Source organism: Sorex araneus, chromosome 1, assembly GCF_027595985.1.
Source record: "Sorex araneus isolate mSorAra2 chromosome 1, mSorAra2.pri, whole genome shotgun sequence".
Classification (NCBI taxonomy): Eukaryota; Metazoa; Chordata; class Mammalia; order Eulipotyphla; family Soricidae; genus Sorex; species Sorex araneus.
Window position 1 is genome coordinate 419029640 of NC_073302.1, and position 13194 is coordinate 419042833.

Consider the following 13194-nt stretch of genomic DNA (forward strand, 5'->3'; position numbering starts at 1 on the left):
ATATCACTACCTACTGTCACTGTCATCCCATTGCTCATTGATTTGTTTGAGCGGGCACCAGTAACGTCTCTCATTGAGAGACTTATTGTTACTGTTTTTGGCATATCCAATATGCACGGGTAGCTTGCCAAACTCTGCCGTGCGGGCTCCATACTCTCAGTAGCTTGCCGGGCTCTCCGAGAGGGGTGGAGGAATCTAACACGGGTGGCTGCCTGAAAGGCGAATGCCTAACCACTGTGCTATCGCTCCAGCCCACTACAGGCAGACAAAAAGGAAGACAGAAAAGCATAGCAGATACGAGGCAGAAGGAAGCAGAAAAAGGGAGGCCTTTTCCAAACCCAGTGGCCAGGGTTTGTGCATATTATGTATCTCCTCTCCTTACTTGCTTCTGCTACGTGATTCGTTGCACACTATGAGATTATCCAATTTTAATAACCAGGATAATTGGGTACGCAAATGATTGTGTGGGGCGAATGCGTAATACGCAATCAGAATGTACACAGCTACATGTAGGAATGTTAGATGATCTTCTCTGCCCTTATGCAAATGAGATGTGTAGGGTGACCATTGGATCACGCATGCAGATTAGGGTGTGTATCTCTCAGAGGTCTGACTGCTCCCTCTTCTTTCTGGTCTCTCTCTTTTTTTTTCCTTCCTGGTCTCTTTCTGTTTACTTCTTCCAGAACAAATTTAATTAATTATATTCAAAATTAATTTTAATTAAATTTTATAATTGTAATTTGACTTATGGGCTAACTTAAGTTAATTATATTTCATTTCGTTCATAATTTAAAGCAGAATCAAGAAGCAGAAGCACAGGTAAACAACCAGTTTGCTCAGAAATATCACTTTGTTACTCTACAGTAGTGGTGCACTGTAAACCCTCATAAGTAAAGAACATTCTCCATTCATATGTCCTTTAAAATTCTTAAATATTATAAATCTCTTTATTTCAGAATATGTAACTTCACAAGTTAAATAGAAATCAGATGAGCATGCTATAGTATGGACTTATTAAGAAAACATTTACCTGAAAACTGTATATATTTAGTTTTAAAATTCCATATTAGTCAGTATGCACTCTACATTGGGCAACCTAACAAAATATTAATTGATAAAGCAAAATTGATATCTGAGGATACAGATACAATTGAATAATGACTTTTAATAAAAAAGAAAGAAAGAAACATGGAAGGAAGGAAAAGAGAGGGATTAAAAAGAAGAGGAAGTGGGGCTGGAGCAATAGCACAGTGGGTAGCGCGTCTGCCTTGCATGAGGCCGACCCAAGTTCGAATCCCAGCAACCCATATGGTCCCCTGAGCACCGCCAGGGGTAATTCCTGGGTGCAGAGCCAGGAGTAACCCCTGTGCCTCGCCAGGTGTGACCCCCCCAAAAAAAAGCAAAAAAAAAATTAATTAATAAATTAAAAAAAAATAAAAAGGAGAGGAAGTAAAAGAATGGAAGGCAATCATATAATTTTAAAATAAAATGGTGTCAATGGCTGAATCTATGTGTCTTCATTTCACTGAGTTACTCAAATTTCAATAACTGGAAATATAAGGAAAATAATCCTGCTATTTTTCTCTGAAATAAACAGTGAAATTAATTTTTTCCGTGAATACTTAACTGCAGTTCTTCAATGCATATTCCAGTTCCAAAGTAGTTAATTGATCAGACTGACATTCACTAAAACCCTTAAGTGGAAAAAAAAATTAATAACTGCATGTGAAAAGCTGAAGTAATTTTTCAGTTAAATATATATGTTTATATTAAGATTAGACGTGAATATATTTACTAGTTTAAGAAAACAGTTCATAAGTATTAAAAAGATGTGCATATTTTTGTTCTAGAAAGCACGACTTGCCAGGATCAGGGCAGCCAAAAGTGGAAGTGCAAACGCCTACATGCAGAGCAAGAGGAACGGCCTACTCAGTAACCAGCTGCAGGTACAGCCAAGCGCTTCATTTCTATTAATGCTCGATGTTTGGTGTTGTGTTGATTTAGTCTACTTAGCTGTATAGTTTTACTGTATGTAATTATTTAAAATGACTCCTAGAAAAACAAAAGTGTCTTTCTAAAATAATTCCACTCTCTCCAGTTTTATTGGCTATAATGGGCTAGAAACTGGCTATGGGATATTATCTGAGAATCATGATTTTTCACTCAAGATTGGACAGTACTTACGTGCTACCTCATGTAAACATGGTGTAAGATAGTGATTTATGATAAATACACTGGTGGACTAGAGCAATAGCACAGCGGGTAGGGCATTTGCCTTGCACACCACCGCCCCGGCTTCGATTCCACGGTCCCTCTTGGAAAGCCTGGCAAGCTACTGAGAGTATTCTGCCTCACGGCAGAGCCTGACAAGCTACCCGTGGCATATTTGATATGCCAAAAACAGTAACAAGAAGTCTCACAATGGAGACATTACTGGTGCCCACTGGAGCAAATCGATGAACAAGTGGATGACACAGTGCTACAGTGCTACATACTTGGTTCCTTTTCTGGCCTAAGCCAGGAGATCTATAAAAAAGTCTTTTGATATGTTAAAGGACAATACCCTAGGATCAGGATCCATGAGGTCCACACCCAGTCACGCAATTAAACAGTGGAAACTTTTAATCCACTGCCAGCCTCCTTCGAGGGGAGAAAGTCTAGGAGTTCCATCAGCAATCTCAAAGCGCATTCTGCTTTAGAGAGCTTCCAGGTTAGTGGGTAGGTGGAGATTTGGGGAGAGTATCATTCTCAGAGAACAGAGAAGCTCCTTGTCTGACCCTAGACCTTTCCACATGTGTTTCCTATATCTGACTGTACCTAGGTTATTATAAACTGGTAAAAAATGTAAGAATGTTTCTCTGAGTTCTCTGGAAAATAAATTAACCAGAAGCTCTTTAACCAACTCCATACCTTCCCTTGCACATCTTATATATCTGGCTATTCTTGTATTATTCTTATAAATTGATGATAAGAAAATGTTTCCCTGAGTTTGATTTTATTTATTTATTCAATATTTTGCTTTTTGGGTGACGCCTGGCGATGCACAGGGGTTACTCCTGGCTCATGCACTCAAGAATTACTCTTGGTGGTGCTCAGGGGACCATATGGGATCCTGGGAATTAAACCCAGGGTTGCCTGCATGCAAAGCAAATGCTCTACCCACTGTGCTATCACTCCAGACCCTTATTTTTATTGTTCTGAAAATTAAATGAATCTGAGGAAAGGGTCTTGGAAACTCTAAGTCAGACTGTTAAAACATACCCTGGCCTGGGATTGGCATCTGAAGTCCAAGAAGGAGTTCTTAGACCCTCTGAACTGTAGCTGATTGGTCAGAGTTACAGGTGATAACCTGTCCCATCCCTCAGGACTAGTCAACGTGGGTAACCGGGAGAGGGTGAGCGAGTGGAAAAAGAGAGAGAGAAGAATGGGAGCAAGACAGACAAGGCTTTGATCAAGCAAGCAAGCAAAGGCAAAAGCTCTTTATTTCTCTCCAGCTAGTTTTTTTTATAATTGATTACATGAGGAAGTAGGCAAAACGGGGAAGTAACAATACATGCACATTTTCAGCGACACAGGGTGCAAGCCCTAACAGGGGGCGCATGACAGTTATCTCGGGCGTTGCTCAGAAACTTTACACAATGTGTTCTAACATTTTCCCGAGAAGAGGTTAATTTCTTAATGTAAGGACATTTTTCCAAAAAAAAGGGTTGGGTCCTTAATTGCAGGTCAGGCTATACTGACATTTTGGCTCCCTACAATAACCTAGGCTGGCCACAGACATCTGAAATGTGGAATGCAGTGATTTAGGGGAATATCCTTGCATGACGGAGCCCTTAACCTGGAGAACTGGATCCCATCTCCAGGTAGATGGTGTCCAACTTAAACTGAGTTTCATGGGGGCCATCCAACTGATGCCCATAGCATTGCCTGATGAAGTAGGAAGGGGGATTTCTTCCACTTTGGAAATGAATCCAGGCCAGTTTAAAATGAAAAACTTCAAACATTCTTCATATTTTTTTTTATTTCAAAATTCCTTATCTTCTTTAAATTCATCTGGGTGAGGCTAGATAAGGACATGATGTCTTGTTTTACTTCTTAATAAAAAGATGGCATTGTTCGGTAATAAAAGGTCACAAGGTATGGCATATAATTTGAGAAACTTCACTCTTCCCTGAAAAACTCTCCTTTAATATTTAAGAATCCATCATCCTTACTTTTAGAATAGCTTCTATGAAGGTGAACACAATAGAGGTCTCTGGATTATCTCAGCACTAGGTTCAAATGTTATTATCCAAAAAGAAAGACTCTGGGGCTTTCAAGGTAGCGGGTCGTTGAATGAATAAGAGATTTCCATTTTCAATTCAGGAAGGAAAGTCTATAAGACCAGGAAGCTAATTTGATGAAAATGTAAATGCTGATTATGAAACTTAAAAGCAATCGCACACTTGTCTCTTTTTAGTTTAAAAAAAAAAATGCTGCCATTTAATCTCAGGAAATAGGCCAGATCTCTCTGTGGAAATGTGTGGCTGAGGTTCTCATTGTTTGCAAATAAAATAGGAAGCACTTCTCTTCTCTGTGTTAACAGTCCTCTGAGGATGAGCAGGCCTTTGTTAGCAAATCCGGCTCCAGCTTTGAAACTCAGCACCACCACCTACTTCACTGCCTGGAAAAAACCACGGTAAGGAAGCAAGCATGACTGCCTGCCACTGTACTCAGACAGTAATCCCATTAGCTTGGTGAATACTTAATGCTTCCAAGCATGATTTCACTGTCTGTGTTACTGGAAAATATGACAAAAACCATAAAGCCAAAAAAAAGCCCACCATGTCTGAAATTACTTTAAAAGACTCAGTGACTTTTCAACTTGAAAAAGTAGAGACTTCGAAAAACATTTCTAAATGTTTTTATCCTTAGGGGCTCTCTGAACTCTAGTCTAAAGTATCAAAATAATGCAGATGGAACAGTGGTCTTCTCACGGTCAATTGCAAGCGCAGTAAAATATCATTTTCCGCCTGATTCTTAAAATGCTGAGTAAACAAAAGATGATAATAATGTAGTTTCAGTGTTCCTGCCATCTGGATAAAGGGATAGTAATAGCACTAGCCAAAGAAAATAGAGAATAACTTAATAGAAGCATTTCTTTTATTCACATGTACAACAAAAAAAGGTAAATAATAAAAACTGTCCATTCTAAGAAAATAATAACACATTTAGTCACTGGCATATCCCTTGGGCTGGGGTTTACTCTGCATTTCTCCACTTAAAACTCTGGATTGGACCACCTCTTTAGCAAAAGTGCTGTTCCCTAGGTAGCTTGTCAAAAAGAGGTCACAGTTTGTGGCAACAGAGCAGAACTAAACTTTCGCCCTATTAAATCAGCTCTGTTCACTCACTCGGCAGAGATAGATATTTGTCTAGCCACTTCCAACATATTGCATACAACACCCTTTTATTTGTCTATCTACAGAGTCATTCAGCAAGTCTCTATTAGATGCCTACTATATGACAGTGATACACAGTGATGCACAATGAAGTCAAGTGCAGCCTCTGCCCTCATCATGCTCCCACCTGTGGGAACAAAACACGGGTGTGACAAGATAGGGTGATGAGAGGCAGATGCAAGTCTGGGGTCAAGCAAGGGCTGAGTGTTCCTCTACTGGGGCAAAGAAGCCAGAGTTAGGCGAGACAGGTTGAAGCTGAGAAGTTGAGTAGAAACTCCCAGGACAATGAGGTTTTAAATAAAAGAAATGAAGGGGCTAAGAGGTGAGTGAGGTCAGCACCTAGGAAGACTAGAACGTGGCTTAAGAGGATGTGAAGGAAACCAAGAGTCTCACATGGACAGAGAGAAGGCTGAAGGGAAGGCTCTGTCTCCATTTGACTTTGGAAGCATCGAGAACTTTCATCTTTATCTCACAATAAATGGAACATGATTAGATCTTAAAGAGGGAAGTTGATTTTATTTATGCTTTTAAAGATATGGACAAGTCTTTAATTTAATAGGTTATCTCTTTGAAAGTTAACTGATGATATTAAAATTATAGAAAGTATTTGTCCCTACCTTTTCCCTTGCATCTTATTTTCATATTTTGTAAAATTAAGCACTTTTTAAAAAAACACCAATTAACATAGCTTACATTGAACTACCAACAAAGGTAGGGAGTAATCAATAACAAAATTATTTCTTCACTTCCATCTATGAGATAAATTGGATAAATCTCATATTTTATAACTTGTTTCATGTGTGTGAAATGTGCATTGTAAAAGAGAACATAGGGTTGCAAATTCTTCGTGAATTGTGTGATTTTCTATTAAATTTGACAGGAAATTCATATCTGATATTATTCTCTGGACTTTAAAGAATAGAATGTTAAATTTTCTCTACTTAAAAAATGCTTGCCTCAGCAAAGAAATTACAAAATCAGTAGCGAGAACAATCTATTTCTTATTAGCCTGTAAATTGCTTAAATTGTTTGCTAATTTTTTTTAAAAATTAGAACCAGTTTTGTGGAATTGGGCATAGGCAAAGCCTTTCATTACTAGTAATTAAAATCATTCTCTAATACTTCTGATGGGGAAAATAAATATTTCAAACATTTTTTCTGAGGTAAAATTCTTGCATAGGCATTTTGTGAGGGAATTCTTAATTAAAAATTTTTAAATACAAATTTATGCCACATTTCTTTAAGAAATGGTAAAGAAGGTGATTCCTGTCACTGTTTGCTTCCGGGCTAGATTCTGAACACAGGCAGGAATCATGAGTATGGTCAGTGATATACCATAAAGATGAACAAAGAGATCTCAAAAGTTCTGCTCTGGGACAAAATAATGGCACATTTTGCAGATAAACATATTTCACCTGTTTTATGTATAAGTAAGTCCTATATTTTTATGTGTATGAGGGATTTTACTGGAGTGTCTAAAAGAAATAGAAAGTGGCTCAGTTAGCTCCATTTCTAATTAAGAAGATGTTTTCAATCCCATGTGAAAATATTAGCTCACATATAACAATCTAATTTGGGATAGTTGAGTAAAATAGTCTCTTATTCATAACTCCAATCTGTTTAAAAATAAAAGTCAATGTGAATTTGCATATTTCCTGGGGGTATTATCTATATTCATTTTCAAGGTTATTTTCTCTCTAGCTTATAACTCTGCCAGATTTTGTATTTAAAATAATAAATGATATTTCCAAATAAAGTTAGTCTGTAAATAGATGCTCAATCAGCCTGCAGATTTCCATCTTGAGGTCTAGCTCAAGAGATTTTATTTTCATATAAATGCCCACATGAGGGGGCTTTGGCATCCTGATCATGCAGAACTGAATTTCAGTAACTCCTTGGAAGGTCCCAATGTAAGTGGTAATATTTGAGTTTGAAAAAATAAAGCTATTCATTTCTGGTTGAAAATTAAAACACTGCTCTGCTTTCTTGGCTTTTTCTTATAACTCTGAAACAGAATCATGAGTTTGTGGACGAACAAGTCTTTGAAGAAAGCTGCATGGAAGTTGCAACGGTCAATCGCCCTTCCAGCCACAGTCCTTCTCTCTCTTCACAACAAGGAGTCACCAGCACTTGTTGTTCACGACGACACAAAAAAACTTTCCGCATCCCCAACGCTAATGTATCAGGAAGCCACCGAGGCAGTGTGCAGGAGCTTAGTACCATTCAGATCAGATGTGTGGAGAGAACCCCGCTCTCTAACAGGTACCCTCCACGTGCTGTGTGTGAATTTACTTCCGAGTGTTTTTTTCCATCTAATCATGTTGCAACCTCTGTGACAAGGAAAGTCTAGTACCGACCGTTAAGAATGAGACAAGGGGCTGGAGCTATAATACAGTGGGGGTGGGGGGAGGGCGGTAGGGAGATTGCCTTGCACAGGGCCTACTGGGGTTCGATTCCCAGCATCCCATATGGTCCCACGAGCACCATCAGGAGTAATTCCTGAGTCGTTGGTGTGACCCGAAAAGAAAAAAAAAAAAGAGGCAAAAGCTCAAGTTGTCACTAAGAGGAAAAATAAATCTGCTGGCATACGTTTAAGAGTCAGAGTGACTCTTAGTCATTGTGTCAATATTAAAAGTATTAAACGATCACTGTATGACTGAAATGCAAACATGAAAGTTCATAAGTTTGTAACTGTACCTCACAGTGATTCACTAACAAAAAATTTTTTTTAAAAAATTTAACAGAAAGAAGGCTTAAAAAAACTTCAATGTGCCACAAATCATAATAAAAATTTAATTGGAAAAAATAACCATTTAATGGTCTTATAAAAAAATAAAAGAACCAAAGGAAGATGGTTAGACTTGTCTCGATGAATTTCTGCCTCTTCCATGTCACATGCTTTAATCTCTGAACTCCGTAACCGTCTTTGCAAACACACAGAGCCTGAAGTGATAGACTACTCTACTCACTTACTTAGCATTGATATGATTTTAAAGTCTTCCATGACCAAAATTATATCAGCACTTTCAATACCAGTGAAAAAATAAAATGATACCCACACAAATCTTTTGAGTCAATCTAGAAATTTTAATCATAAAGTTACTTTTTTGGTCACGCAAACACAGAAGCCAGTTCAGCACACAAAACTGATGAGAAATATGCTAAAATCATTTGCCTCTGCTTACTTAGTCTGTGGATAATTTAAGTGAGTTATTTCTATTGGTAGTTTCCCTTTGCTTCTCTTTATGTGCTATTTATTTTTGCCACAAACATCTTTGTCTAATAAAATATAGTACTCTTACTACAAGTCATTTAAGAGCTCAATTTCTAGCCAACTAATTTTGCTGTGGTTTTCAAAATAAATAATATTTCATTTTAGTGATTCATTACCCAGGATTGCTTCTTTGAAAATCAAGAGGAAAGTATGTATGGGGGGCACAGCTCAGCAGTAAAGTTCTGGCCTTGCATGTGTGCCTTGGCCTTCCATCCCTGGCACTGCAAAAAGAAAAAGGAAATAGAAAATCTGAATGAAAACCCAAGTTCAGGTTATGTTGATTTATTCCAATGAGAAAACTCTTGGGACCAGACTATTATATTATTGGAGAGGGGAGGTGCTTAGGGACCACACCTCCCTTATTCCTGACTCTGTGCTCCGTGATCCCTTAGGGCAGGTTCAGGGACGATGTGGAGTGCTGACCTTGCATGTCAATTCAGCTGCATGCAAGGCCCCCGATTACAACTTGAAGAACTGAAAATTTTTTGCCTTTAAGAATTCTAAGACATCTACACGCTTTTACACCTATTCGAAAATGAAGTAGAAAATAGAGAAGTGTTGAAAAAGAATACTTATGACATGAACATTTAAAATAAGTGTTCACGAAAATAAACTCGTTTTTCAGATCTTCTGCATACCCCTCCTTATACTCTTCCCTTTATTTCTGGCCTCATATGTAAAATCTTAGGAATACCACTTGGAAAGACGTTGAATTGTTAGGTAGTAATAGTTAACTTCGGTGGGTTCTTAACATTTGGCTACTATTAAGTTGAAAACTTTAAGGAGAATAAGGCAATAATAAACATAATAAGGCAAGACACTAAAATCACCCTATGATCAAAGGCACTGAGAGATCCACAAAGTTGAACCCTTTCATAAGGATGCTTCAAATCTCTTGGAAACCCTGCCTTAGAGAAAAAATTATACTTTGTTCAACCCAAACTTTTCAAAACTTACCTACAGAAAAATCTTTGCTGAGTACTAGAATAATATGACAGCTGATAAGACACTTGCCTTGCATGTGGTCAACCCTGATTCAATCCCCAGTACCCTATATGTTCCCCCCCAGAACCCCATATGGTCCCGTGAGCACTGCCAGGAGAGATCCTGGAGTGCAGAGCTAGGAGTAAGCCCTGAGTACTGCCAGGTGTGACCACATCCCCAAACAAGAAAGCAAGAAAAGAAGAGAGAGAGAAATCTTTGTTGAAGAAACACCAGTTGAATCAGACTGAATTGACACCTTCAGACATTTATTTGAGCAAATAACTTGACAAATGTTGACTTAAATATGTATTAAGGTTTGGGGTTTTATTTTTAACAAATCATGGTACTTGTTCTTAATCACTTAAAAATGGTATCTGCAATCATAAAAAAATGTGCATTACTCAGTTGCCGGGGGAAATGTGGTTTTTTTTTTTTGTAACTAAACAACTTTCTTTCTTAAATTTATTTTTTCCTCAGCCGATCCAGTTTAAATGCCAAAATGGAAGAGTGTGTTAAACTAAACTGTGAACAACCTTATGTGACTACAGCAATAATAAGCATCCCAACACCTCCAGTAACCACCCCCGAAGGAGATGACAGGCCAGAATCTCCTGAGTACTCAGGAGGAAATATTGTCAGAGTGTCTGCTTTGTAAAACAATTGGAGTCCTGTCTCAGAAAATTTCAGCTGTAGCTGTGGAAAGAATCCCGATGGGGAAGAAAGAAGAAACAGTAAACCCTTTGCAGATAAAGCTGGCAAAGCAAGAAGGTTGGTAGTGAATTAATAAATAACAAAGCTTCCAAACTGGAGGAGGAAAATAAAACCACCCAAATGGCATTTCTAGACAGTTTGACCCGTGTAGCAGAGGAATAGCCTGTGGCCCTTTGACTTTGCGTATGAGCACAATGAAATGCCGCCTACTAATGCTTCTTATGACCAGAACTCTTTTTTTAATAAAATAAATAAAATAAATATTTGAACATAATGTTCCAGTTGAATGCAAAATAAAAAAAATATGGAAAACATTTTGATAAAAATTTTTCCTGTTAAAATCATGAACATTGGCTATAATGAAGATTAGTACATTTAAAAAAAAAAACAACTCATACAACACATTTGTATTGACTGAAGGAAACCATCATAATGCATGCTAGAATTCTTTGGAGCAGTGATCTCACTTTCCTTATGTTGTCTTCAGAATAGGCATGATAAACTATACTTGTAGAAAGGGGAAATTTCTGTGCACTTACAAGCTGATTGTTCATGTTCCATGGTGAGCTGTGCAAATAAACTCCTTTTAGAACCGCAGTATTTCTCATGGGGATGCTCATTAGTAAATCTAAGTGTTCAGATAGTTCAGTATTAATTCTCGTTTTACCTTGCACCTAGATACTGTTACAACTGCAATAATTCATTGTACACCTGTTGTATCAGGAATCAGGATTTTTTTTGTTGTTGTATTTTCCAGATCTTCATAGAAACAGTAAGAGCCACATCTCTAGAAAAACTTCTCGTGTGGCCCAGTTTTAGATAACTTTTTAATCCAAAACTCTTGTGCCATGAATGTTTTTCAGTAATATTCTTCAGTCCTCTGTATTCCTGTGACAGTGCATTATTTGTTCCTGTATTTCTATAGCACCTTTTTATTGGGTTTATCGTCATCAACCAGACTACTGTTTTGTAGTTCCGACTTTCCTACTTTTGTATTCCTCGACAGATTATCTTGTAAGTAGATTATCAGTACCAATCCCCTTGTCAAAAATTAGGAAAAAAAGGAATTGACATCTGTGTATCATCTTTAACCTCTTTGCTATTATGGAAAAGCCCAGAAACTGGATATATCACTATATGTTTTATGAAAAGAGTTGGCTGGGATTAATATCAAAAGATCAATGATCCCAGAATCTCACTTGATGTATTATTTATTTTGCTTTAGATCTTGAATACATTTTGAGAATAACTCATGTGAATTGAAATGCAGAGATAAACTGGAGTGCTTTATGCAGCAATATTTGATGAAAGCACGCTTTCTACACTGTCGGGGAAGGCAGCACAAATTTATCTGAGAAAGGTTCCTGTATATTGCAAGAGCAATTTTCTCTACTAGACCAGAAAGTCAGGAGTTTGATAATGCGAAGTTGATCTCTATGTACATTTAAGTGAAAAGTCTCTATACCTTTTCACCTTTAAAATATATCAGCAGACATGTCTGCACGTGACAATGTCATAAAGTTTTATGTCAAATGAAAGGTTTTGTTCATTCCAGACCACCACTGTATGGAATAAAGTTAAGCTTCCAGATGTGGAAAGAGTTATTAATAATTTTCCCTATACAATAGAAACCTTAAAGTACTTACCATAATTTATCACACAAAAAAGACTTAATCCAACCATTTTCCACTAAAGCCAGAAATTTTTGCTTCCCGTTTCTAGGATAGCTTCTAGATCAGTGCTGAGCACCCAGTAGATCTTAATGATAAACTACTATCTCTCGGGAAGAGCTGGTTTTATTCCTAGCGTCTTTTTAAAAGTTACTAATCTTCCTGAAGCGTGAATATTAACAATTATATTAACACCTGCCTCATGTCACTTTATGCTTCTAGAGCAAATATGTAGTGAAACTTCTTTGATGGCATTTATTGAAAAACTTTTTAAAGAGCAGAACTAGGGAACCGCAGTCCGGATCGCCTAGGTCTTTTGATTCCCAGTGAGAAGTTCTATTTTCATGTTCTTAATATTACATTTTTAAAAATGCATTTGAGTATTTCTTTTGGCAATTCTGCCTCCTTTTTGACTTATCACTTATCCAAAACTATTAATTTCTTTAAACTTTTGGAAAATAAATAAAAAACTTTTTGGTGTTTAGGTAGTTTAAAAATATACTGTGTTGGTGGTGAATGACTCTTGATGACTGTGTTAAGTGCATCTGTATTGTAAGTGAAATGTAATTATTTCTGTGTACCATATGGAGTAACCAAGGTCATTGTTTTTGACAATTTTGTTTAAAATTCATATATCTTATTTCGAAGAATAGCATAATATCTGCATTATGCTGAAAAAAAAAATAGACCTTTGGAGAATACTTAAATAAAACATGTGCATGCTCAAACAGGACAACATGTGTGACTGGTGCCTTTTTTTACTTGAACTCCCTGCCGTTCCAAAATACTAATGCACCAGAGTCATATTACACATTTTGGGAGAATCCCTGAAACATATACAAATGTAAAGAATGTGGGAAACTTGAGTAACAGTAAGTATGTTTCAGTTAGTAAAGATAGTAGCTTTCTGCCAGTGATAAGAATTTAGGCAGTGACTTATTTTTTGCGGAGTTAATTTTATTTAGGAAATGAGACAGAGGGAGAGAGAAAAGGAGAGAGAGGGGAGAAAGAGTGAGGAGAGAGAGAGAGGTGAGAGAGAGAGGGAGAGGGAGAGAGAGAATGAGAGAGAGAGAGAATAGTATATTCAAGAGGGAACTTGGGTATCTTCATAGTG

At 37.3% G+C, this 13194-nt stretch overlaps 1 protein-coding gene across 1 annotated transcript in view; it reads left to right on the forward strand.

Moving 5' to 3' along the window:
* KCND2 (potassium voltage-gated channel subfamily D member 2) overlaps nucleotides 1-12818 on the forward strand; it is a 513453-nt gene extending 500635 nt beyond the window's left edge. Inside the window, exons 3-6 of the mRNA XM_004602066.2 lie at nucleotides 1851-1946; nucleotides 4586-4678; nucleotides 7456-7703; nucleotides 10177-12818. Of these exons, the coding sequence (XP_004602123.1) occupies nucleotides 1851-1946; nucleotides 4586-4678; nucleotides 7456-7703; nucleotides 10177-10354 (615 nt within the window). The 3' untranslated portion in view covers nucleotides 10355-12818. The remainder of the gene's footprint in view (nucleotides 1-1850; nucleotides 1947-4585; nucleotides 4679-7455; nucleotides 7704-10176) is intronic.
* Nucleotides 12819-13194: the final 376 nt, after the last annotated feature.